General features: G+C 37.5%; 2 protein-coding genes across 9 annotated transcripts in view; both read right to left on the reverse strand.

Annotated features, from left to right (window-relative positions):
• Positions 1–4,174: 4,174 nt before the first annotated feature.
• LOC122974207 (Fc receptor-like protein 5) overlaps positions 4,175–26,525 on the reverse strand; it is a 310,470-nt gene continuing 288,119 nt past the window's right edge. Inside the window, exons 4-7 of the mRNA XM_044342178.1 lie at positions 5,117–5,380; positions 4,799–5,038; positions 4,562–4,723; positions 4,175–4,400 (exon numbers count right to left, since the gene is read on the reverse strand). Of these exons, the coding sequence (XP_044198113.1) occupies positions 4,288–4,400; positions 4,562–4,723; positions 4,799–5,038; positions 5,117–5,380 (779 nt within the window). The 3' untranslated portion in view covers positions 4,175–4,287. The remainder of the gene's footprint in view (positions 4,401–4,561; positions 4,724–4,798; positions 5,039–5,116; positions 5,381–26,525) is intronic.
• Positions 12,877–26,256, reverse strand: LOC122974252 (butyrophilin subfamily 1 member A1-like). 8 transcript variants are annotated; one of them, XR_006400263.1, is made up of 3 exons: positions 20,198–20,455; positions 15,406–16,754; positions 12,877–15,372 (listed from the first exon to the last, which is right to left on the reverse strand). XR_006400263.1 is itself a non-coding variant. In XM_044342268.1 (3 exons), the coding sequence occupies exons 1-3, from the start codon at positions 20,262–20,264 to the stop codon at positions 16,225–16,227; spliced, it is 537 nt and encodes a 178-aa protein (XP_044198203.1). In that variant the 5' UTR covers positions 20,265–20,454; the 3' UTR covers positions 12,877–16,224. The 8 variants fall into 8 exon arrangements, 3 of the variants coding, with proteins under 3 accessions (XP_044198203.1, XP_044198202.1, XP_044198201.1); XM_044342268.1 differs by having other exon boundaries at positions 12,877–16,228; positions 16,289–16,754; positions 20,198–20,454; XR_006400265.1 differs by lacking the exons at positions 12,877–15,372; positions 15,406–16,754; positions 20,198–20,455 and adding exons at positions 22,761–22,995; positions 23,102–23,571; positions 25,929–26,063.

A 26,525-nucleotide genomic window follows, 5' to 3' on the forward strand; every position in this document is an offset into this window, starting at 1 on the left:
AAGTATCAGCGCATAAGGCGTTATGATCACTTTAATCATCAGTAAGGGAAGAAACCAGGCAGCAAAAATGCTTATAGGCATATAAGCATGACCAGTAGGCTTCTGACAGGAATGAATGGGCTATTTACACAACCCTAGAGATTATTTGTATCTTTATGAGACAAAACATATATAAATATAATACCTGTGGATCCTCATGTGTTGCAGGATTACAGATAAATGTAGTATGTAGTTGTAAATGTTGATGTAAAGGTAATTGCTTATGAAACAAGATGTAAGAAGCACATTTGTATCTTAATTGCACATATTGTGTTCCAGGTGTTTATAAAAGTGTAGCCTAACAACTGAAGGTCCTCAGCCAATAAAGTGACGCCAGCTAGTTAAATAGCTTGTAATATGTTGTTTGTTGCATGTGTTCTCTGTGAGGTCACCTGAGCCAGAGGGTCAAAAGGAGTATCTTGACATAACAAGAGAAGGTTTGGTTATTGTGTACATATTGCATACTAAACATTATTATTGTTGTTATTTTAATTGGCTATTATTATTATTTCCATGTGAAAACAATTAATATACAATTATTTAATTAAGGATTTTGCTTAAGTCATGATTTAAGAAGAAATGTCATTGTAAAAGTCAGAGCAGATAGATAGATAGATAGATGGTCATAGTACAAGTTGCTCATTTACTTATATATATTTAATATTCTTAATATATTCAAGAATTAATGTCCTCATTCTTAAAACAGACTCTTCCTCAGTTAATATTGAGTTCATCTAATATCTCTCTGTGACTGTTTCTGCTAACCCTTCAGCACAGAATTGTTGAAGACTAGCTCTAAAAGTAAACGTGTCCATCTTTTTTCAAATGCATCCTCCATATTTCTTTTTCTGTGAATCTGAATATTTTCAGCTGTCTGTCAAACACACAAAGAAACGACTGCTCTGTTAATACTGTCAGTTTGCTCTCTGGTCTGCTCTGAACACACATCTATTGAATTACATCTTGTTTTAAAGGAGGCTCATATTTCCATGTATACAGTCAACAACATACATGATGACAGCTACAGTTTATCAAATTCAGTGTTAAACACAGAGTTGAACACAGTGATTGAATGGATAAGTGATGATAAATTATTTTTGAATGTATGTCAGACAGATTGGATTGTGTTTGAAACATATTATTCTTTAAGTGCAAAGCCAACTCTTACGGTTCTCCTTCCATCAAGCTTTTCTTACTGTAATGATTTTTACACATTTATGCAGCAGAGTCTGAACACACTGTTTGGGAAATGTACATGTGCTTGTTTTTATAAATAAAGTATGATGTCAAGTGTTTTGCAGTATTTGCTGGATTCATGGTTATTTGCTCTTTCTGTTGAAATTAATGTAAAAGTTGTTGACCAGGATCTGTTGCTGTTGTTCATCCTGGTGTCTGATCATAGTGTACCAGTCACAGAGAAACTACACCTGAGATTGGTACCATGGCAACCATCCAGGTGAAGAACACGGTCACGTGGTAACCCAGAGGGCTTAAAGAGTAACTACAGACTTCAAAAGCAAAGTAGGTTTTAAAATCCATCAGTGTGGAATGAGGTGTAACCAGTTTATGACATTCTTTACTGCAACTCTGTGACTCCAATAACTGTCAAATTAAAATGAAATCCTGGTGGCCACAAAAGGCCCGGGCCTCTCCCAGCTAGTAGAGACAGCAAAATGGTGATGCATTTACAGAGTGGAGCATGTAGCTGGAATTTGAATATGTGTAAGCAGACTTTAAAACTCTGCAGCACCTCCTCCCCTCTCTCAGTCTGAATCAGGAAGTTGTTGAGGTGGGTAGGAGTGCATTTGGTTATTAGTAATAATTTATAATTATTATAGATACTTATGAATTATGAAATCAAGACATTATTAATATCAGTCAATAATTCGGGCACCAACTGATCTGATCTGTGAGGAGCACAGTTGTTTATTTGCAATAATTGTCAATTATCAATGATAAACAATTAATTATAACAATTAATAGAATTATTAATATGAATTAACAATCACGGGGCACCACCTGGAAACTGGGACCAATAACCAAAGAAGGTGGTCTCATAAAAGAGTTCACTTAGAATGTTAATATCTGAGAGATATCAACATTCAAGAGTGAACAAAGAAGGGTTGAATTTGAGCTCTGACTCATTCAATCAGCCACTTTTCACAATATGTTAGACACAATAATGACAAAATTACTTCTCTTTAAAGACATAACAGTATTTATTAAACTTAGCAAGATTAGCCAAGATAACAAATTCGTCATTCAACAAACAACTGTCCTAAAATCTAATTCTACCAAAGCACAACAGAAAGACCTATGTACAGGGTTGAACACATGCAGGTGAATGCATGTGTGTGTGAGTGGGTGTGTGTGTGTGACAAGATGGCGACGTGGCCTGACGTGATGACGTCGTCGGTCTGCAACGCGGACATGACTATGGGAGGAAGTCAAGAATTGGGATTATTCCATGATTTGGAAAAGTGGGAAACGGGCTGGTCAAATTGAGAAATCTCAATCAACAGTGTTTTCAAAAAGTATGGATGGTATATAAAAGTTGAATGAAGCTCTTAATGTATGAAAAATGTGGAACATTTTAAGGTTTGGAGTATGAATCAGTACATAAGAGTTTAAAATGCATGAAAAGGCAACTGAAGCAGTATGAATAGTTGGAAAAGTGGGGTGATGATGAAGGATGCAAAATATAGACTGAGCAATGAAAGAAGTTCCATTGGCAGTTTTAGAGTAAGAACTTAAATGAGCTTAAGTGTATTGAGAAGAAGGTGAGGTTTCCTTTAATTGTCTTTGTTGGAATAAAAATGAATGATCAGCTGAGGTCTAAGCCCTGACAAGAGTTGATCTATGAGCACTTTTATTTTGAGAATCTAGGTCCATCACTAGTTTCCTGTTAACCTACAGTGATCGTCAGGGCTTTAATATTAAAATATTAGATTCTTTGAAAGAGGAGGAGAAAAAGGAAGAGAGAGGAAGAGGAGAGATTAGGAGGATAAGCAGGAGGAGGAGGAAGAAGAGGAGAGGGGAAAAAGAAGGAGGGAGGAGGGGAGAGGTGATGAAGACAGTGTGTGTGTGTGTGAAGTGTGCAAAGTTTTTAAAGTGAGTGAAGTTTGTGCATGTGTTTGTGGGTGCGTGTGTGTCCTTTAAAACTATAAAAAGTTATACATAAAGTAGTATTTGGGTGTATTAAACCTTTAAATCTTTAAGTTGTTAGACAGAAAGTAGTATTTGAGTGGAGTAAACCTTTAAAACAGGTCAGCCAAATTTAGGCCCCAAACAACTTCTTATAACTCAAAAACTAAAAGTCACATTGAAAAAAAAAATCATTTCGAGTGAATTGAGACTTCAATGGTGATACTGATGTATGATATGTATCCGTATGATTTAAAATAAAGGAGTCATGACAATTTATATATCAACATCATCTTTATTTTTGACAAAGAGATTCACAGCTCAGATAACACTGGAGTCAAAGAGACTCTTAGACAGCATTCTCTGCCCGTTTCGGCAATTCATTCAAAAAGTGTGAGTCGTATTTTAATAGAAGAAACATTGGATGACAGAGGACACATTTGTCTACATTCTGATGTATAATTTGTGCTTGTAGAGTGGAAGCTGTGGGAGTAAGAGGATAATGTGTTCAATATTTTTGATAACATATTAAGGCCTGATGCCATTAATGACATCACGCACAAATGTATCATTCGATTGTGTAAAAAGTATGATGATATGAAAATGTTGATTTAGTGTGAGAAAGTACCAAGTCTTGTGACCTGTTTACAGTTCGAATAAAGTTTCCAAGTGAATGTATGAATGATTTGGAAGAGGTTGAAGATGAGTGGGTTTGAATGTTTCTCTTATAGACTTCCATATAACTGAGGTTCAAACAAAGTTGAACATTTTGAAAAGTTTTAATGGGATTTGAAAGTTGAATAATACCTTGAATCTATTAAAGATGTGAAACATTTCAAAGTTAGAATGAAGTTTGTGGTTTAAAGTATGAATGAATAGATAAAAGTTGAAAATGCATGAAAGAGTGTGAAAATGTGTCAATTTTGAACATTCCATCAATTCATTTGAACAGAACAAAATTGTCCAAAAAATGGGCGTAATAATGATAATAATAATAATAAAGAATGTAAAATAAAATATGTTGTCAGCATTGACAATATATGTTGAAAGAAAGGAGCATAAAGGTTTCTGACTGGAACGTTTCATCAGTCACATCTGGTCAGTTCAGAAGTGATGCTCTGTGGTGACAGATGTGATGACATCATCACAGTCATCATCAAATCCCTGTTCAGCCTGGGTGAGTGTGGTCATCACCATGGAGACAGGCAGGTAATTTCCTGTAGTCAGAGCAGGTCAAAAAATGTAGATAATTTATCAGCTGTTAGAGACAACTGTCAATCATCCAAACCAGCATGAACCTGATTGATTGATTGATTGATTGATTGATTGATTGAGTTGCTGAGAGTCTGTAAGCCGAATGAATGATTCAGAGTGTTACCTGTGGACCTGTGCCGATATAAAGACACCATGATGAGAGTGGAGATGAAGTACAGACAGAACACGACTAGGTGGCAGACCAGTCTGAACACAAGCTGGAAGGGAGCTGAGACAAGGGGCGGGGCTGCTGAGACAGTGGGCGGGGCTGTGGTTGTAGGTTTATCTGCAGAGAGAATCTCACCTGGTCAGGTCAACATGTGGATGAAATAAGTGGTGAAATCAAAGGTAACTTCCTCACCTGTGACAGTGATCCAGCTGGGTGGAGACTCTCCATGACTGCTGATGTTACACTTGTAGAGGCCTTCATCAGACTTGGAAACATGGTGGATGGTCATGTGACCTGCAGGCTCAGTCCTGATGAGGGAGCCATCTTTATAGAAATCAGCTGGGAGGTTGGAGGTTTTTGTTTTACAGTGCAGAGTGACATCATCTCCCTCCATCACAGGGAGGACAGGACTCTGCAGGATCACTGATCCATCTGAACACAGAGACAAACTACAGCATTTCATCATTTACACTCAGCTTCATCAATACTAACTCCACAGTCTGATCTTACCAGTGACAGTGATGCTGATGCTGTTACTGGTTGCTCCCTCTCTGGACTCACACCAGTAATCTCCACTGTCCAGTGGGTCAATGTCAGTGATGTTACAAGAGGAACCAGCTGATGTTCCCCATTTAACTCCACACTCAGCTCTGGTTTCTCTTTTTGTGTTCCTCCTCAGCGTCCATCCAGCAGAGCTGTCGTCCTCCTCACAGCTCAGAGAGACAAACTCTCCTTTAAACATCTGAGAGCTGCTGGGACTCACAGTCAGATGAGCTGGATGGAGAACAGATTAAAGTCAAATTCCTAATGATCACTTGCAGTTTAATTTCCTCTTGAAGCAGTGGTAAACAGGGTTGTTGTGTTAACTATACAGCAGCACATAGACATACACTTTTGTAAAAAGCTTCAAAGTTGAGCCGAGCAAATATCCGAAACCACAGCTGACTGAGAAACTCTAAGATATCTGTCAGTCAGAGCCAATACAACTCAAACATCCTCCTCTTTTAAGCATTTATATTAATATTTAATATATATGAAGAATTTGTCAAAAAATCCCATTAAAAACAGATGTAAACTAGTAACATGTTAATCCATCTCTCAATACTTTCCTTCTGTGGCTCTCAGCTCTCATTGGACGATGACTGAGCCAACCAAACTGAATCAAAGTGACGTCCAAACACTGTGCTGGTCGTCCAGACAACAGGCTGAAAATACATTTGTACAGGATATGCAGCAAGTGACTCTGCCCCACACACAATGGTTGACTGACAGGAAGATGATGTATGTGCGAACTGATGGTGGATGATAAGAATATGGCACATCTGAAACCACAAATACAATCTTAAAGACTTCAACTTCTCTACAGAGACAAATGCTGAGGGACATTTAGACTTTAATGAAGTGATAAAGAGCAGAGAAATTGAGTCTGTGCAGCAAGACAGTGAGGACAGAGAGACTCAGCATCAACCTGTTGGACCAAAACGTTTATCTGATTTCATGCCTTCATATCATCATGAGTCTAAACTTTAAAGTCTCTCCTGTTAGACTTCCAGCTCTGTCTTCAGCTCTAACTTTCCTCTCAGGGTCTGCCAGACAGAATCAGTGGCTTTCAGACTGTGATAGAAGAAGTTTACTAACCTTGGTTTGTTGTGCAGCACAGCAGTGAGCTCACAACTAAAGAGAAATGAAACTCAGGTTGGTTTGAAGTTTTACTGAAACCACACAGAACAACTCTTTAATTCAAAGAGTCCACACACAATACTCACAGTATCGTCCAGACTGAAGATGAGTTTATCATGATTTTCTAAATATGAATGTGTTTGTCAGTTGTATTGAATTTAAGAACACATGTACAACACTTATAAATCTCTACAACAAGAGTTATCATGATCCACAGTCAGAACAGCTACAATTATGAGAATAAGGCCCAAGGAGGGAAAGTACCAGGCTCATTTTAGTGGAAACTTGAAGGAAACACTGAACAAACACAGAACAGCAAAAACACATCAAATCAAACATCAAAATACACGTTAAGTGTTTAATTGCTCTTAAAGGTTGCATTAGTGTAAAGTGACAAATATTTTCTGAATGTAATGAATTTCATCCGTCGGTAATGTTAGTTACGTCTTACTCAATAAAATCTTATTGATCCAGATGTTTTTATGATATTTGAACCTTTCCAGCTGTTATTATTCTGTTGTTCTTCTCCAACACAGCAGACATGATAAACATGTACTTATTGTAATTTGGACAGACAGGTTGTACTCACAGAGCAGCCAGTGAAGAGATGTTTGTCTCATTGTACCTCTCGCTGATGTGACATCAAACTCTTTGAATTGTTCAGTCAGAGCAGTGAAAACTAGTGTTTCCTCTGCGTGGGTCAATGCAGCAGCTGTGTGGTTTGTTCTGCAGTTCACAGGAAAGTGATCACAAGTGTTCAGAGGAATGAACAGTGTTGAAATAGAGAAAGTGGTCAATAACTACTGCATGGGAGTTAGTCTGGACATTTTAATACACTCATGTCATTATAGCATCTTACAGACTTGTATTAAGACATTCTCAGCCTGTGATGAAGATATTCTTTATTGAAACAATTAAATTTGTGTTGAAGGTTGGATAAACTCTCCTGGGGGGGATTTGACTTGTTCTCCTTCCTGTGTTTTGCTGCTGTAATAACAAAACTGTCCTGCAGGGGTCAGTAAAGCTGCTGCATCATGCTGTGTGATGTGTGATGTGGCTGGAGGAGATAACTTTGATATGCAGCAGTAAACAGAAGAGGAGAGTTTTGAGAATCACCTGGAACATGCTTTTATTGTTCAAATGTTTGTGTCAGCTCTTGACAGAACCTGTGTTTCTGAAGGTGCATCAAATTATTATCATTATCATTATTATTATCATTATTATTATTATTATTATTATTATTATTATTATTATTATTATTATTATTATTTCATATGTTGCTATATATATATATATATATATATATATATATATATATATATATATATATATATAATGTAGTTAAAGTATTGCAGTAAAAGTACATAAGTATTATGAGCTGGGGTGTGAATTGGTCTTCCCATCTTGCTGGCTCTTGTAGCTTGAAGGATCAAAGATGGTTTGGGTCAGTGGTCTGGTTTGGTGACCATATAGGAGATGGGGGGTTCCTTAGATCAGGTCTGGTCAGTGAGGAGTTTGGGACTCTTACTTATATATTATTGGTCAGCATTCCTGGGGGGTTGAAGAAAGAGCTGGTCTGTTGTTTGAGGTTTGTGCTGTCTGCCTTCGAAACATGCACTTTACCCTACATATGACTGTAACAGTTTGTACCCTGCATAGTAGTGCTGAGTGCTGGAATAATAGCAGCAGATTGAACTATTGCACAATGTAAACAGTCTGTAAATTAAATGGATTCTTAGAAATTATAGTGTTATTCATTTTGGTTCATTCCAGCTGCTGAAGTAGAAGTTGGAGAAGACGACATCATGGATGACTACACATACAGTGATATTCAAACATCACATCTATAGCCAATCACACGGAGCACAGGTGCTGTTGTGTTTGTGCCCTTATATTTCTATTTTTATGAAAACCTGTTAGAGTTTTTGACTTTGTAGTGAGGAGGGAAAATGAGGTAATTTTGTCTGCTTCACTTCTTTGAAGGACAGTTTGAGGATGAAGCCTTTGTTTAAGGGGTTTTGGTTCAGGGTTACAAATGTGTTAATGAGGACAAATATAGACGTACAAACTTGTTTTCAGAACCACAACTTGTCGTTTTTCTCTTGGCATTTGAGATTTGAGGTTCACCTTTTTTGACGTTAGTATTTTATAGTATTATATATATATTTTGTACATTAACATGTAGTGTCAATATTCACAGACTTGTTAGACACATTTATTAACAGCAACTTCAGTGTCTAATACTCTTTAGTTCATGAAGTTTTGCTGTTAAACACTTTACTTGAGTGTTGAACTTTATTCTGATGTTTAATATAAAGAATATATATATTATACTTACTTCATTATAGTTTTCCCTTTAGCTTTATCTCCAATTTCACTGAATACATTCTCCCTCCATTTGCTGTTAAATGAAACATGAGACATGAGTTGCAGTAGCAGTATCATTACTATGAATATTAGTATTAAAAGTGTTGAGCTAGCAGCAGTTCTAGTAGCTCTAGAAGGAGTACTGCATCAGTCACAGTACTTGCAGTAATAATAAGAATATTTTCTTCTTCTCCAGAGAGCAATCCAGCTGCAGTGTACTCAGCAGACGTCATTTATGGACAAATATTCATCAGACCAAATAGCAGGAGAGATACAGCTGCTCTTTTTTAATGTAAAATACATCAAAACTGATCAAAAATTTGCTGCAGTGTGGGAGTTTGATGAATATGATGTATTTATTCACTATTCACTGATGATATCCAGTTCTACTTTTCATTTCAACCTAATGAGCTTCACAAACTCTCTGTACTTAACAACTATTTAAACGCAATTACGAATTGGATGGCACACAATTTTCTGCAGTTGAATGCAGACAAAACTGAAGTCCTGATCTTTGGCCCTGATAATCTTCAGTCAGCTATCAGGCAGAACCTTAGTGCTTTATCTTCATCTTCCCGGTCTTGCCTGCGCAATCTTGGTGTAATTTCTGACCAATCCATGAGTTTTGAAGCGCACGTTAAGACGCAAATTTGATCATGTTTCTTTCACCTGAGAAACATTGCCAAACTCTGGTCTCTGGTATCAAGAAATGAAATGGAGATGTTAATACATGCTTTTATCTCATCACGTTTGGACTACTGTAACTCTCTTTTTACCTGTCTTAATAAATCTTCCATACAACGCTTACAAACTGTCCAAAACGCTGCTGCTCGGCTTTTAACACGATCCAACAGATGGTCACATATAACTCCTATTTTAATCTCACTGCACTGGCTTCCAGTAAATTTTAGAATTCATTTTACAATTTAGGTGCTCACTAATAGGACCCTACATGGCTCCACAGTACATTAGTGACCTTCTGCACCCCTACACCACTAGTCAAGCTCTTAGGTCCTCCACCAAGGGCTTTCTAAGTGTATCTCATACACATTTTAAGACCAGGGGGGATCATGCTTTCCACCCCTAAGCTTTGGAATAGTCTTCCAACAAGCTTAAGGTCCTTGGATAATGTAGACTCTTTTAAAAAGCAGCTTAAAACCCATTTGTTCAGACAGGCATTTGGCTAGTATGTGCTATTTTATGTTAATTGTCCATTTTATCTGCTCTCTTCATAAATTTATCTGGTGTCTTGTTTTTTATTTATTCTGATTTTATTTTATTTTATTTCTTTGACTGTGAAGCACTTTGTAACTGGTGTTTGTATATAAATAAACTTTGCTTTCTCGCTTGCTATTTGATTGACAGAAGTGGTGCGTTTGGATTGGACTTGGATTCCAGTGAACACAGTGGGCTTGTGGGCTGGTCTGTGTTCAAAGTCACTCCCTGATTCACTCATTCACCACTCAGAACATAACATGCACTCAGTAGTTTATAGTTTGCAGTGAACTGAGACTGAGACAGTCATTAATAACTGTTGAAATTGTCACATTAAAATCAACATTTGCATTTCAGTGTTGTCCAGCAGAGTGCAGCATACACCTTCTAGTTTTCATGAGGAGCTGCAGGGAGTTCAGGTCAAAACTTTATAACTCTTCCTAAATTACGACAGAATATTCAAAAGTGGAAATATTCCAACTGTTACACATCTTTGCATATTTAACACATAGTTAAATTTAACCTGTATTTATTTAAAAAATATTCTACACATTGAATAATATTAATTGTAATCATTTTGGCTGTTGTGTTCTCATGTTTTAGGTAACATAGGATGAGATTTAGTGTGATTGTGAATGTTTTTGCTCCATAAAAAAATTGTGTCAAACCTATAAACTCTCTGCTCTCTGCAAGCTTCATTATGGACGAATGAATCAGAGTATGAACAGTTTGTCAGGCTGCGTTTCTATTGAGCTGCTTTCTGTTCATGTTCAGGAAACAACTTGAGCTTTGTATTTGACATGAGAGGAAAGACAAACAATAACATGATCCAAACAGAAAGAGAAACATGCTGCAGTCACACCAGAAAAATCCCTGCAATTTCTTTACAAGATGACAGAAGTCTGCTCTGCTTTTGCTTTCATTTACATCTAATCTGGACCGAGGGAGTTCTTTTACTGCAGGAGGATTTTTCATGCAGGACTTTTACTTGTAATGGAGCATTTTTACTTTGCTGTATTTGTACTTTTACTGAAGTAAAGGATCTGAACACTTCTTTCACCTCTGTATTAGACTGAGTTCAGATCAATATCTGTAAACTGATGTGGCCTCTAAATGACAGTATGAAGTTGTTGGAAAAAAGATTAAAAAAATATATTCTGCCAACGAGGCAGCAGCCCACTTTGATGTGGTGAACTATCAGCTGTCACATCCTGTCAGGACTTTGTTTGTTTGGATTTTCAGCTCCTGTTTTATTTTGAAATGTTTTCTCCTTGTGTTTTGTTACTTTTACTTCCTGTGTTTTCTCACCATTACCTCATGTGTTTCACTTGTGTCTTATTTCACTCGCCTGTGTTCAGTTTGTAATCATTCCTTGTGTATTTAATTCCAGTTTTCAGTTCAATCTTTGTCGAGTTGTCTGATCAGTTAACCTTGTTCCTGTATCCCAGTTTATGGATTTTTTTCAATGAATATTCTGTATTTGATCAGCCTGCTGTCTTCTGCATTTAGGTCTCCTCGTGACATCAGCATCACACTGACTCAGCAGAGTATGTAGCTGGAAAACTGGATGCATTTATATTTGTCCACAAGGAGGCGCTCAAGGATTACTTACAAGCCCTAATGCTGACCTTTTGAATAAGCACAGTCTGCAGCTCTTCATGTAACATCTCACTGTGGCTGTTTCTGCTTGTTCTATTCGTCCCTGCAGTATTAAAACTGATCCACTGACCAAAGAGCACCACATATCTGTTTAACCTGTTTAATTAAAGAGCAGATCTGCTCATGAAGCTCCGCTAACTTGATGACAAACACACTGCATTTCTGATAACAACATCAAGTTTTTTGTAATGTGAAGCAGCAGCAAATGTTTGGTTTCCATCAGCGGTAACTTAAAAAAGTTCAAACAGTAAAATAAGGGAGATTTCGACAGTCCAGACAGAGCAGAGGAGCGAAATTAAACGACAAACCACAGAGATTAAGTTAGAAGTTACTAAAGCACAGAGAGACATTTAGAAACACAACTTCACCTGGGAACCCTTCATTTTATTTTTTTATTCTTTCCTGAACAGAAAAACAAACAATAACATGATCCAAACAGAAAGAGAAACATGCTGCAGTCACATCTGAAACATCCCTGGAATTTCTTTACAAGATGACAGATGTCTGCTCTGCTTTTGCTTTCATTTACATCTAATCTGAACTGAGGAGTTTCTTTATCAGTTAAAGTATTAGTTGTTATTGTTGTTTAGACATTCAAAGCACCTCAAGGTTCAGGAAAGATGTTGGTTAAATATTAAAAAATCAACACTGTCAACCCGTCAACTTTTTCAATATTTAACCCAAAGGACCATATTTGATTTGTTTTGTTTGGTTGAAACTTTACTAATTCACATATTTCATTTCAATTATGTAACTTGTAATATGGTTTCAGGTTAACTGGTAGTTGCTGTCCATGTAAAGTTACGTATTAGCATTAACACTGATAACAAGTCAGCATTAGTGGTTTGATTTAGTGGTTTTAGGGAATGTACTGGTGCAGCAACAAATCTGGGACAAAATTCAACACATCTCCTTAGTAACGTCCATGTTGTTTCCACATTACGACTGAAAAGCTCATAAACACACTGAAGTGAAAGAACGACTTCCAACACTTCATCATCCGAGGAGCACATGAACGCAGCAACAAAGGTGTCAGGTGTCAAAGTCATGTGACTTGTTGTGACAAATCACTCCCCCAGGACTTCCTCCTCCTGCTTATGACATTTCACCTCCTCTGAACTGTGAGTCCAAGGGATCAACAAAGTTTTCTCTTTTCTTATCTCATGCGCTGCACTCATGGCTGCTGAGTTATCTGAACTGTAACACACACACAGAAAGATAAAAAGTGTCCTTTCAGCAGAGTTGTTTCATTTTGATGATGGAGACTTTTGCATATTATAAAACTTAACACTGAAAACAAAGTATCCAAAGTATTGGATAAGAACACATTACCAGATGGTGGCGCTAGATGAACTCTGCACTGTGTGTTTTATTAAACCTGCACAGCTGACGAGTATCAACAGGTTCAACAGCTCAGCTTCAGGTAAACAACTAAACAGGAAGTCTGGTTATAAACATAAATGAATATATAACATGAATCCAGCTCATCTACATTATGAACAAAGTCTTTATCAAAACAAGAAACATGTCAAAAAGTATAGATAATTAATAGTGAAAAATTAATGTCAACAAATACACATACAGGAGAAAAGAAATAAACCTGAGACACAAATACAAGAATCTGACAGAGTGAGAAGCTCAAACATCTGATACAAGACAAATAATCATCAATTTAATGTGAAAAGTGTTATTTTACTTTTATTTTGAAAAAAAATGGACGTCATTATTAATTACAATCACTGCTTCTGATAGAGTTATGTTTTCTAATGCTGAAGCTTGTAAAACAGAATAGAACATTTTGACCGGGGTGACCATCACATAGTGAACCTTAATGAATGACAGCTGATCAAAATGTGTAAATACAGATGTTCAAATCATCACATTGCTTCAATCTATGCACAGAGAAATCACATCTGAGTTAATAAACTCATGTTAGCATCAATAGTAATGTTTGTAGTCAGACCAGGTTGTTGTTTTTACATTTCATAACACAGCATTAAACTACAGGTTCCATACTGACCATCCACAACATCTAAAGATGATGTTACAACCTACAACAGCTCTAACATGCAGCTACCAGTCTATTCAGTCTTCTACTCCATGTACATTAGGTTTTTCATTTCCATTTCAGGATAGTCTACACATTTATAAGAGCAGTTTCCTTGTAGTGCAGTAAATATATTATATGTTACAAGTTCAGAATGAAGCTCTGGGTACAAACTGATACAACACATTTATTCACAGGGGTTAACTGTGAATAAATGTGTTGTGCAAAACTGTGCAAAACACATTTAAAATAGTTGTCAGCATGTTATTCATATCATTGTGGTGTTAACTCAGCTTGCATCGGCTCTATTATCTCTGAACTGTGAACTTTAATAACTTTAGCTTCCAGTCCTGCTTTAGAGTTCTCAATGAACTTCACTTACTTCAAACATCCCATAAACAACACTACAAATACCTACATCTGCACCTGAACATTTCCTACACAATACAGAAACAATAGATCATACACATTGAAAACATCACGTTATAACAGTGTTTACAGTATAAACTACTGTAGACAGTCTAACATTGGCTGGAAAACAATAAAACTCACTTTCCAGTCTGCATCTCTACAGACTCACAGCAATAATCTCACTCTTACACACTCTGAACACAAATAACATTACTTACATGACACAGTGAAATGCTATTAAACAAAAGTGAACAAACCACTGTGGTAGATGAACATAAACTAAACATTTCATAGGCTTTGTTGTGTCAAAATGGCCTTTAATGCTATCTATTAACACATGTTAGACTGTAAATTACATATGCTAATCGCTAATGCTAATCACTAGCACAAAATGCTAATGCTTCCAGCACATACACATATCCCAGCTCCACAGATACATTCAAATTCACAGCCTCGGTCCAACCATTACTATAGTAGAAGGAAACGGCAAACTGGGCCTGTATCAGCTGATCAGCTGTCATCATTGATTGACCAACATTTGTCCCACTTTCTTATGTCAATGAACTTGACCAACAACCAATCAGATCTGGGGTGGCCAATGAGATTTCTAAAATCACCATTGGATATGATCATGTGTCCTGCTGAGATATAATTTCTTCAAGACATTTCAATTATTTCACTGCTTTTATGTTTCTAAATTACAGTTTGGACTCGGCCTGTTGCTATTAAAGAATAATATTGGATTGGATAATATTTGGCAAACAGTTTGATTTGCCGAGCTGAAGATTTTCAGGTTCAGTCAGTCAGTTATTTCTGCTGCACACATTTTAAACATTGTTTCTGACCGACGTGATGATAGACGACCAATCATCACTGCTGACCCTGACCACCACTGCAATAGCACAGTTGATTGTCACCATTACATCATTAACAATATCTGATTAAATACACCTGTGCACAAGATTCTCTGTCTTCATAGTGGAGCTTGTGTCATTTGTCCTGAGAAATAAACTGAAAACCTGAATTACGTCATATTTATTGACCATATTCAGGCGTTAAGAACACTTCAGATATTTGTTTGCTAAAACAGGAAATTCAAAGTAAGATATGACATAGTATAACATAACCTGTGAATGTCAAATAATTCGCCCTAATATCAATAGATCTGAATTACATTTTTATGACTTCTGTTATGACTTCCTTTAGAGTGAAGTTATTTCAATCAATATGACTAAAATTAGGTTGTTAGAGAGTCATCAGCATCCTGGGTCAACTGAGCACAGAAGCAGCAGAGAAGAAAGCTGATTGGCTGCAGTGAGCATAAATAAATAAATAAAAATAACATTCTTCATAAGCTGTATAATTTAGAGCTTGTGGAAAGCTGTTGCTAACTTGCTAGCTTTGCGACTATGGCTCCAACAGTTAGTGTTTGAAATCCTGCCCATTCATCTTAGATTAGTATTATATAAAAATATATATTAAATATAATAATAATAATAATAATAATAATAATAAAACTGAATTCATGCTATTCTCCAGATCTAGTGTTATAGATTAAAGTAATACACATATCTTGCCATCTGCCTTTAAATGTACATATAAATCTTCATTATTCAGTAATTTTAGCCACTCTAGAGATCTGCAGCTGTCGTATTGATCTGACATGAATCACCTGCAAGATTTTAACTCCAGAAACAAACGTGAGCCGATCAGCTGTTGAACTACAAAAAGACACTCCTGACCCTACAGAGTGAGGCTGCTTTATCCTCAGAGATGATCTTTGGTCGGTACAGACACCGGCTGCAGAGACGTCAGCAACCAGACTTTATAACATGTTGAACTTTGATCATTTAGTTTTGTATTCAGATATTTGGTGTTTAAAATAACTCACAACACTGCATCTCCACCACTGAAAAGCTTTGTACAACTTTGCTCAGAGCATCAAGGTCACTACTGGAGAAGAGTGTAGAATCCCTAAAAGAAGCTCTTTTCATTTAAGGCCATTAAGAAATTAAATAAGCTCCTTCATACTTATAGTAATAATAATATATTTTTAAAGCTTTTTCTGTATTTTCATATTTCATATTTCTCATGTATCTCTTGTAGTATTGGGCCATGCAGGTAGTTTTAAAACTTATTTTGTCGCCTGAGTGCACTGACCCTTTAAAACATGATGTTTTCATCTCTGTGTGACGGCAGCAGGACACAAAGATTCAGGAGAGAAGAGATCAGAGACATTTTACGCCTGCAGAGGGACACTTCCTGTTTCAGGAGGAGGCTGGTATGAATTCCTCCTCATAGCTTCTTTACGTTTTCTGTTGTATATAAAACTAAATATACCAAGAAGAAGAAGAAGAACCACACCAGTAACTGACAGACCAACTACCATCCCACTATGTCCACGCTTCTTTTCAGCCCCGATGACGTTCAGCTGGATGATGTTCTTGGCCTCAACTAAGTCTCCGTCTCTGCCTCCTGTGTTGCTGATTATAATTCGACACTCATATGTTCCAGTGTCGTTGATGTTGACGTTCTTCAAAATCACAGAAACGTTTCCGTCCTTCATCTCTGGATCTCTCAGCTGCACTCGACCTCGAGCAGTTGGATGCTGGTAGTCTTCCTGTGAGCTCTCATCACGGTAGAGGAAGACATAACCATCTTTCTTCATTTCAGGTCTGCTCCACTCTAACAGTGTGACGGCTTCACCTCTTGGACTCCGACACGGAAGAGTGACATCATCTCCAGACTTTGCTGTTATGTTTCCCTGATCTAAACAAAAACAGAAAAGCAGGAAGTAAAAATCCGTAATACAGCTCATTAAGAAATAATCTTATTGTGAGCAGATTAAACTGTAGGTTTTTTTTAAAAAAGTTTTACTCATTTTACAGCATCCTCTAATCTAAACGCCCCTCCACCTGCTGTCAATCAAACACAGACACCGACACACTGAGACAAGAAGGAGCATTTCTGACATTTCCCCAAAAAACCTTTGTTCTTACAATTAATAATAAAAAAAAATATTAATAAATACATTTTAGAAACATGTTGACATAATGCTGGGTGATATCACCTAAAATCAATATCACAATTAACTGTCACCATTACCTCATTAATGTCTGTTCTCACAGTGGAGACTCTTATTAGTCATTCGTCCTGACAAATAAACTGAAAACCTGAATTATGACTTAGTCATATTAATTTACCATATTCAGGAATTAAGAACACTTCAGGTATTAGTTTGCTTAAACAGGAAGTTTAAAGTAAGATATGACAGAGTATAACATATCCTGTAAATGTCAAATAAGTCGGCCTAATATAAATAGATCTGAATAACATTTATGTTATTAGCCGGATCTTTTAGAGTGACATTATTTCAATCAATATGACTAAAATTACTCTTTGATTCATTGCACAGCCCTATGCTGATGTTATTTCTGACTGCACAATGTACAAACTAAATGTGATTTCAGTTGGACTTTAACCCTCTTGTTATATTTCGGGTTAAATCGACCCATTTCAAAGTTAAAAATACAGGAAAAATATTTTTAATCATTTTTGGAGCATTAAACATTTTCAGCTGGGCTTAATTTGTGAAATGGACATGTAAATGGAAAATGACTGATTTAACCTGTTTGCAATGATCCCCTCATATGTTTATATTACACACATACTGTTCAGGTCAATTTGACCCGCCAGTGAGAATGGAGGCTACAAAGGGTAAAAATACAAAATTAGGCCAAATATGAGACACAATGTGATTGCATAATCCCTCCAAACCACACACACAGACAGCATTGATTGTACTAGTACCTACCTACCTACCACAAAAGAAACAAAAGAAGAAGATGTGTGTACATACACCTTCCGGTGAACTCTTTTTCAGGCTTCAGAGGAAGACAGAAAGCGGACTGATAAGATGCAGGTTCTAGGGCTGTAGTCAACCAAAGAAAATCTTGGTCGACTGAAATTGGGGGGCACACCACTGCTATGCTGATGACACCCAGCTCTTCCTGTCATTCCCACTGGAAGACCACTCAGTCTCCGCAAGGATCAGCATCCAGCTCAAATCAACCCAACTCATGCCCACAAAGTCTGCCCGAAATTTGGGTGTCATGATTGATGACCAAGTAACCTTTAAGGTTCACGTGGCCTCAGTCACTCGATCATGTCGATTCACCCTGTACAACATCAGGAAGATCAGACCCTACCTGTCTGAGCATGCAGCACAACTCCTGGTACAGGCTCTCGTTACATCACACATCGACTACTGCAACTCCTTACTGGCCTCCCTGCATGTACACTTAAACCTCTGCAGATGATCCAGAATGCAGCAGTGCGTCTGGTCTTCAATCAGCCCAAAACAGCACATGTCACCCCGCTGATGATATCCCTCCACTGGCTCCCAGTTGCTGTCTGCATCAAATTCAAAACCCTGACACTTGCTTACAAAACAGCAACTAAAACAGCTCCTGCCTACCTGAACTCCCTCATTCAGGTCTACACTCCCTCCTGCCCACTATGCTCTGCCAATGAAAGGCACCTGGTACCACAACAGGACCCTAAGTCACCAGCTAGACTCTTCTCCTCTGTAGTTCCCCGGTGGTGGAACGAGTTACCAAACTCTGTTCGATCTGCAGAGTCCCTCTCAATCTTTAAGAAAAGACTAAAGACCCAGCTCTTTCGCAAACATCTCTGCACTTGATGGACTGTAGGGTGAAAAAAAAAAAAAAAAGCCCAACAAAAAACAAACAAAAAAACAAAAAAAAACATATTTCTATGCACTCTAATCATTGCCTTGTTGCACTGCCTCTTGGCATCTACGTCCTATCGGGACCAAACTTAAGCTTTATGGCACTTACTTGTGTTATTGTCACCTGACTAGATCCCTGCTTGTGTTGTATCAGTCTCATATGTACGTCGCTTTGGATAAAAGCGTCTGCTAAATGAAATGTAATGTAATTACAGACTCAAAGTCAACAACTGTGAGAGAAACCTCAGCCTCAAATATCCTACACTATCTGTGACACTGAAGTTAATTATGCTCATATATTAAAGTTAGAAGAATGATTTTGGGCTTTAACAACTAAAAGTCTGTAACTTCAGTGTCAGTGTCTTCTGCTTTGAATCTGTCTCAGCCATAGACAGCACCACAGGCTTTTAAATTATTCCTAAACATCATTTCACAGGATCTGTCACATTAGATCAGCAATTGAATATCACATTTTGAAGTTTTATCACTACTGAATACTTTAATGTTGTTAAATATCACTGAATTTATTGCACTGGAATGTTTGACTTTAAAAATCGTCTTTATTAATTTCAATTTGTGAAATTCTGAATATTCACTTTCAAGTTGTTCAATTTCAAAAACTTTATTTCCAGTATTTATTTTAGAGTTCTCAAATTCAAACGAATTAAAACTAGTTGCTCAAATACTCTCAGTGACATTCAGATTAAATTCAGATCTGAACAGAAGGATGGATGCACATGAATTCTCTATCTTACTGTAACTTGATTACAGTAAATATTGATTACATTGATATTAATAGAGCTAAAGTTAATGTTTGTGGAGAAAATTATGTTTTTAACTATTTTCAGATGGTTAAATATGCATCAGGTCATTTTGACTCAGGAACATTATTACTGTTATTACAGTTGAACATAACAGGAGTTAAAAAAGTTGTTTTCTCAGTTTATAAGAAATTCTGAGCAGAATACACCAGTATTTTGGAGAAAACAGCTCAGCTGTGTCGAACAAACTCACTATTAACTTTGAACTTGTAAAGAACGAGGCTGGCCGTTGTGTTGTGGGGTTTAAGCTGCTCAGCAGCCAGTATATGTCCCTGAGTGAAGGGCTTCTCCTGCTGGAACACTTTCAGTTTTGCCTATTAGGCCTACACAAGTGAGATCTCCATTTTCTTTTATTGCTCATCTGAAGTGGAAGTGGAAAAAGACATTGGGTTGCAGTTGACAGTTTTGAACAGTTCAGTCCATCAAACATTAAATATCAGGTCACTTGATAATTTTTGTTTGTAAAGAAATGTGACTTTTAAAATTCACACGAGCGGCAAAAACCGTAAAACGGAACCGACGCCGAGTACCACTAGCAGGGTTTCATTACCTCACTCTCCACACACACACATACACACACACACACACACACACACACACACACACACACACACACACACACACACACACACACAGCTCACCTGCAGATGCAGAAGTCAGAGAAAAGATGAGAAAAGACACAAATGACGTTACTATTGAGAAATCCATGACCGCAGAGTTTCGGTTCCTTCCTGGTGGGACACAGTTGGTCGCTCTATCCACACCCAGACAGACAGCAGGGATTGGCTCCTAATGTCACATGACTGTTGGCGTTGTACGTTCTACGAACCACGGATACGTTGAATGTCTGTTTCAGTGTCGATCATTCTCCTTTGAATAATGATGTTTCATGGTATGACAACGTTGTGGTTAAGGTCTGGTTAGGTTTAGGCACAAAGACCACTTGGTTAGGGTTAGTGAAAGATCATGGTTTGGGTTAAAATAAAATAAAAAAATAAAAACGGCTGCAAATGTCCCGACGTCTCACTAAAAACACCTGCTTTTGTCAATTGAAACAGGAAGAAGAAACAGGTGCTGGTTTCGAGGTGGTTTTACGCTCTGCTGATTTCCAACTTTCAACTTTCTGCCAAGAAACTTCCTATCCATCCACCAACCCCTCCTCCTCCTAATAATAATAGGAAAGTCAGCTCATATAGATCTCATGTGAACTAGGCTACGTCACATTAGAAATGTTGATATGATACGTAATACACATGTTGAAACGTAGATAGGTTCCCAACTTGCAGAAATGCTCCCTGGAAGTCAAAGTCCAAGACTTCAGCCTGCTCTGACTGCTTCATTTGCAGCTGTTACCTTTGTTTCCATCACATCATTAAATCAGATAAGTAAGGAGTTTTAAACTGTAAATAAAAGATATTCCAGTAGAGCTGGAATATGCAGATTATGTCCTCTCTGAATTCTGACTACATATATAAAATATTTTGTCCACTTCATTAACATACATGAGGGGGAAAATATTAGGAACACTTTTCATTATAATACACTCCAGTACACCACCACCCACTACCACCTCAATAATAAATGTAAAGTAAAATTATCACCTTTCTGACAATGTCAACAAAACTGAAAACATATGAGGGACTGTTGGTTATTTATGAGGTTGCAAAACAAGATTTTAAGCACTGGGGAGGGACTTAAGTTTTTTATTTTGACATACAACTTTAAATGGTTTTATTTTGTATTTATTTTAAATACGTGTTTTACCGCTGTATGCTGACAGGACTCATTAAAGTTCAGTTTGTGTTGGAATACGAAGGGTCAAACGAAAGAAGCCCCTTTTGTCAGCCTATCAGAGTTTTGCGCCTCCACAGTTGCTGGGAAGAAAATGCTGCTTTCAGCTTTGTGATTGGTGGTCCAGCTATAATTTTACAGAGGGCTGAGTAATTCAGATAACAGTAAAATTATAATTATAACCATATCAATCTCTCCAAGATTAACTTTCAATGACAATTGAAGTTAATCAGCAAAGGAAGACCTTCAGCAGAGCTAATTTGGTGCAGAAAACCAAGACTTTCTTCAACTCCATGATTTCGTTTTAATAACTTTCATCAATGCGATCATCAAGGGTAAAGCCTGTGTGATGATGCCATTATTTGTGAGGAGGATTTGCAATTTGCATAAGAAATTTTCCCCCAGTAGCACAGGGAGGCTCAAGGACAAATATTTGTAGCTCCGGGGGATCAAGTTAAATTACCGATAAACTACAGTCTCTAAACTTCACAAAAGTAGATCACTAAATCAGAGAAGTAAGGAGTTTTTAACTGTTAATAAAAGATATTCCAGTAGAGCTGGAAGTGAGTTATAGAGGTGCTGGTAGGTTAATTGAGAAAATAATAAAATAATCATTAATAAGCATTATTGAATGCTAATAAAATAATAGTTGTATTATCTCTGTTGAAATGAGGACCCGTTACAGTACAGATAACCATCGATCTTAGAAGTTATGCATGGAAGCCTTGAGAGAAAAAAAATCTGGTGATCCATTTTCTAAGTCTGATTTAAATTGTTTCTCTCCTGTGTTTATGACATAAGAACAAGTGAAAAAAAAAACTATGTCAAGATGATTTTTTCTGTGTTTGTTGTTGTAATACTAATTTCGCCCACTAGAGGCTGAAGTGCAGCACTACTCCATGTTCTAAATAGGACTCAAAACATTCATGTTTTCTTCCAGATGACAAAAGAAAGACATGACAGTAATGTTACATAACTTGCTAACACACATTATGCTGTATGTACCTTGTGTTTAGAGTTCATGGAGAACTTAAACTCACCTGGAATTAAACATGGATGTTTTAGTCCTATTGAGAACATGGAGTATTTGTTCACTTCAGCCTCTTATTGTTTCTTTATTGGCATTAGCTGCTAATTTAATGGCTGCTAGTCTTCCTGGGGTCCTTGCAAGAAAATGATTACAACAGAACACAATACAGAGTGTTATTGATAATAAATTAAAATAAGAAAAGAAATTACCATAAAATTAACAATAATGATAAACTAAATGAAAAATTAAATTTACAGTTTACCCATTCATGAAGATAATGAAATTTAAAAAAATTAAAAAAGAAGATAAATATAGGAGAAAAACAAAAACATGAAACAAACAGAATAACAACAATCATAACAGAGCTGCTTTGACTTCCTGTATTCTGAGTTACTGATGTTCTGTTTGTGGTTTATTTGCAGTTCAGACACACAGCAGAGATGTTTCCTGTTGTTTCTCTAACTGCAGATGTGTTGACATGGACTCTTTAAAACTTTCTGTTAATCAGTCAAAGACTGTCTCCTGTGAAGAGTCTTCACTTGACTCATTTAGGAGCTTTGTAACATTTTTCTGACTGTGTCCCAAAATCCACGGCCTTGAGTCTGTAGTGTGTTCACACTGGAAAAGAGGCTAAATTCAGTTTACTCAAAGTAGACAGCGTGCAGACCACATACGGTGGATGTCTGTCATGTCTGGAGGAAACCAGGCAGCATTCATCACCTACCCAGTACCATCCCAACAGTGAAGCCTGGTGGTGGCAGCTTCATGCTGTGGGGGTGTTTTTTAGCGGCGGGGACTGGTCAGGGGAACGCAGGAGCACCTAGTGGAGCAGAGGGGTCGTCACACACACATGTTCTGTACTGACCATTCTTGAAGAGTCTGCCCCCGCTAGCCAATCACTTCATAACTCCCCTCTGCAACCCAGCAACTCCGGCGCCTGGAGAAGCATTTAAGAGTGACAAAGAAAGAGATAGAAGGCCAAAGAAGTTACACAGTACAGTAAAGCAAAACTTAAGAGCAAGGTGCTCTGGATAAGGCATCTGCCACAATATTTTCAGAGCCTTTAATATGTAAATGGCCAAGCTTTATAGTCACAACCACACCGGGCCCAGGTGTGGCTCATGATGGCGATGACGATCCTCCGCCCTGCCCCGGCAGACAAAAAGGAAACCAGCAAACGGAACGCAGGAGCACCTAGTGGAGCGGAGGGGTCGTCACAATACGAATATATACATTTCAACACATGTAATACATATCATATCAACATTTCTACAAATGTAGCATACTAACATTTCTACCTGTTGAATAATGATGTTTTATGGTGTGACAACGCTGTGGTTAAGGTCTGGTTAGGTTTAGGCACCTATTTTATTTTTCTATTCCTTTTTTGCTTCCCAACGAAAATCCAGACAACCAAATTCAAAAGGTTTCTTTGTAAAGAAATGTGACTTTTAAAATTCACACGAGCGACATGTTTAATGCAAAAACCGGAAAACGGAACCGACTCCCAGTACCACTGGCAGGGTTTCATTTCTTCATTTTCTACACACACACACACACACACACACACACACAGCTCACCTGCAGATGCAGAAGTCAGAGAAAAGATGAGAAAAGACACAAATGACGTTGCTATTGAAGAATCCATGACCGCAGAGTTTGGGTTCCTTCGAGGTAGAGCACAGTTGGTCGCTCTATCCACACCCAGACAGACAGCAGGGATTGGCTCCTAATGTCACATGACTGTTGGCGTTGTACGTTCTACGAACCACGGATACGTTGAATGTCTGTTTCAGTGTCGATCATTCTCCTTTGAATAATGATGTTTCATGGTATGACAACGTTGTGGTTAAGGTCTGGTTAGGTTTAGGCACAAAGACCACATGGTTAGGGTTAGTGAAAGATCATGGTTTGGGTTAAAATGAAATTTAAAAAAATAAAATAAAAACAGCTGCAAATGTTAATACACATGTTGAAACGTAGATATTCAAAGTATATGTGGTTTGCAGAGACGTACAATACCAATGTTTTATTCTGGTTACCAGGCTGGACTATACCTGCATTTAAATGAGACATATCATATCATTATGTTATAATGTTGGATGTTAAACATGGTCAAAGGTTTCAAACTTGCAGAAATGCTCCCTGGAAGTCAAAGTCCAGGACTTCAGCCTGCTCTGACTGCTTCATTTGCAGCTGTTACCTCTACTTCCATCACACTGACATCAGATCACTAAATCAGATAAGTAAGGAGTTTTTAACTGTTAATAAAAGATATTCCAGTAGAGCTGCAATATGCAGATTATGTCCTCTTTGAATTCTGATATAGTCAATTATCACCTTTCTGACAATGTCAACAAAAACTGAAAACATATGAGGGACTGTTGATTATTTATGAGGTTGCAAAACAAGATTTTAAGCTCTGGGGAGGGACTTAAGTTTTATATTTTGACATACAACTTTAAATGGTTTTATTTTGTATTTATTTTAAATACGTGTTTTACCGCTGTATGCTGACAGGACTCATTAAAGTTCAGTTTGTGTTGGAATGTGAAGGGTTAAATGAAAGAAGCCCCTTTTGTCAGCCTATCAGAATTTTGCGCCTCCACAGTTGCTGGGAAGAAAATGCTGCTTTCAGCTTTGTGATTGGTGGTCCAGCTATAATTTTACAGAGGGCTGAGTAATTCAGATAACAGTAAAATTATAATTATAACCATATCAATCTCTCCAAGATTAACTTTCAATGACAAGTTTTAGTTAATCAGCAAAGGAAGACCTTCAGCAGAGCTAATTTGGTGCAGAAAACCAAGACTTTCTTCAACTCCATGATTTCATTTTAGTAACTTTCGTTAATGCGACCATCAAGGGTAAAGCTTGTGTGATGATGCCATTATTTGTGAGGAGGATTTGCATTTTGTATAAGAAATTTTCCCCCAGTAGCACAGGGAGGCTAAAGGACAAATATTTGTAGCTCCGGAGGATCAAGTTAAAAAAAGAAAGAAACCAAGTCACAGTCCAGCCCCCCGCCGATAAATAACAGTCTATAAGCTTAATAAAAGTAGAATATATTTTGCATTAGATTACGCGGGTGTTCCTCATAAAGTGCTGAGTGAAAATTTGAATAATATTCTACGTGACTTATTTTATGTAATCCAGAACAAAGTGCAGTGATGTTGTAAATTGAAACTGTTACTCACATCAAGACTTATAGATATGTGCTCTATATCAGTATTGACTTTTGTTGCTAAACTGAACAGGAAGGAGCACGAGCCTGGACCTGAAGTTATTTCACAACTCCACATTCACACAAATATCAATCAGTTTATGTATTTTATTTTAGCTCTAAGCTTTTAAAGCCTCACTTTATTTGCCTGTAGTTCATCACTTCAGAACTACAAACACCTGCGTCTCAGGTGTGCGGTTATACTGCCCGGTTACACGGAAATAACGGAATTCACACCAGGAAATGATCACTATCAGGATATAACATTGGATAAATCCACTGCCCGAACTCGATGACTGATTAATTTCATATATACAGAGTTACTCACCCGCTCATAGTCCATTAATGAGGAAAAATCAGCTCCCTGCAGAGTTTTGGAGAAACATCCAGTCTTCCTGGTTGACCGAGGAGCAGCTGAGTTTCCCCCCGACACCCTGCCTCCTATCCGGATGCATCTCTCCGTGTTTGTCGGCATTAACACCCGAAGTCTCCATCTTACAAACTCCACCGAAAATATAACTCCGACAGAGAAGAAAATCCCGCCTCTGGAGACAGAATATGTTCACAAACTCGTAGTGGTTCCCCCTCTGTGGAGGACTGACTGTCTGAGACCGGGGTTACAGTCATACCTTCACACCAGAATAGGCTCTCCACACCGGCTTCACGTGTGAGAGGTACGTGGTGAGTCCCTCACACAAACCCGGTTCATCATCCTCCTCCGGCTCTCCATCCAATCAGCACTCAGAAACATTAGGGGACTTCTTGACTGACTAATCAGAATCAGGATGTAACATCACTTGTCTTTAACATGTGATGTTAGGTGTGAGAATAAGCTTAAGGTACTAATATCCTTTACAAAGGTACTAATACAGCAATGTAAAAATATGTCCTGCATGAAAAATCTGCCACAGTAAAAGTACATAAG

Source organism: Thunnus albacares, chromosome 22, assembly GCF_914725855.1.
Source record: "Thunnus albacares chromosome 22, fThuAlb1.1, whole genome shotgun sequence".
Classification (NCBI taxonomy): domain Eukaryota; kingdom Metazoa; phylum Chordata; class Actinopteri; order Scombriformes; family Scombridae; genus Thunnus; species Thunnus albacares.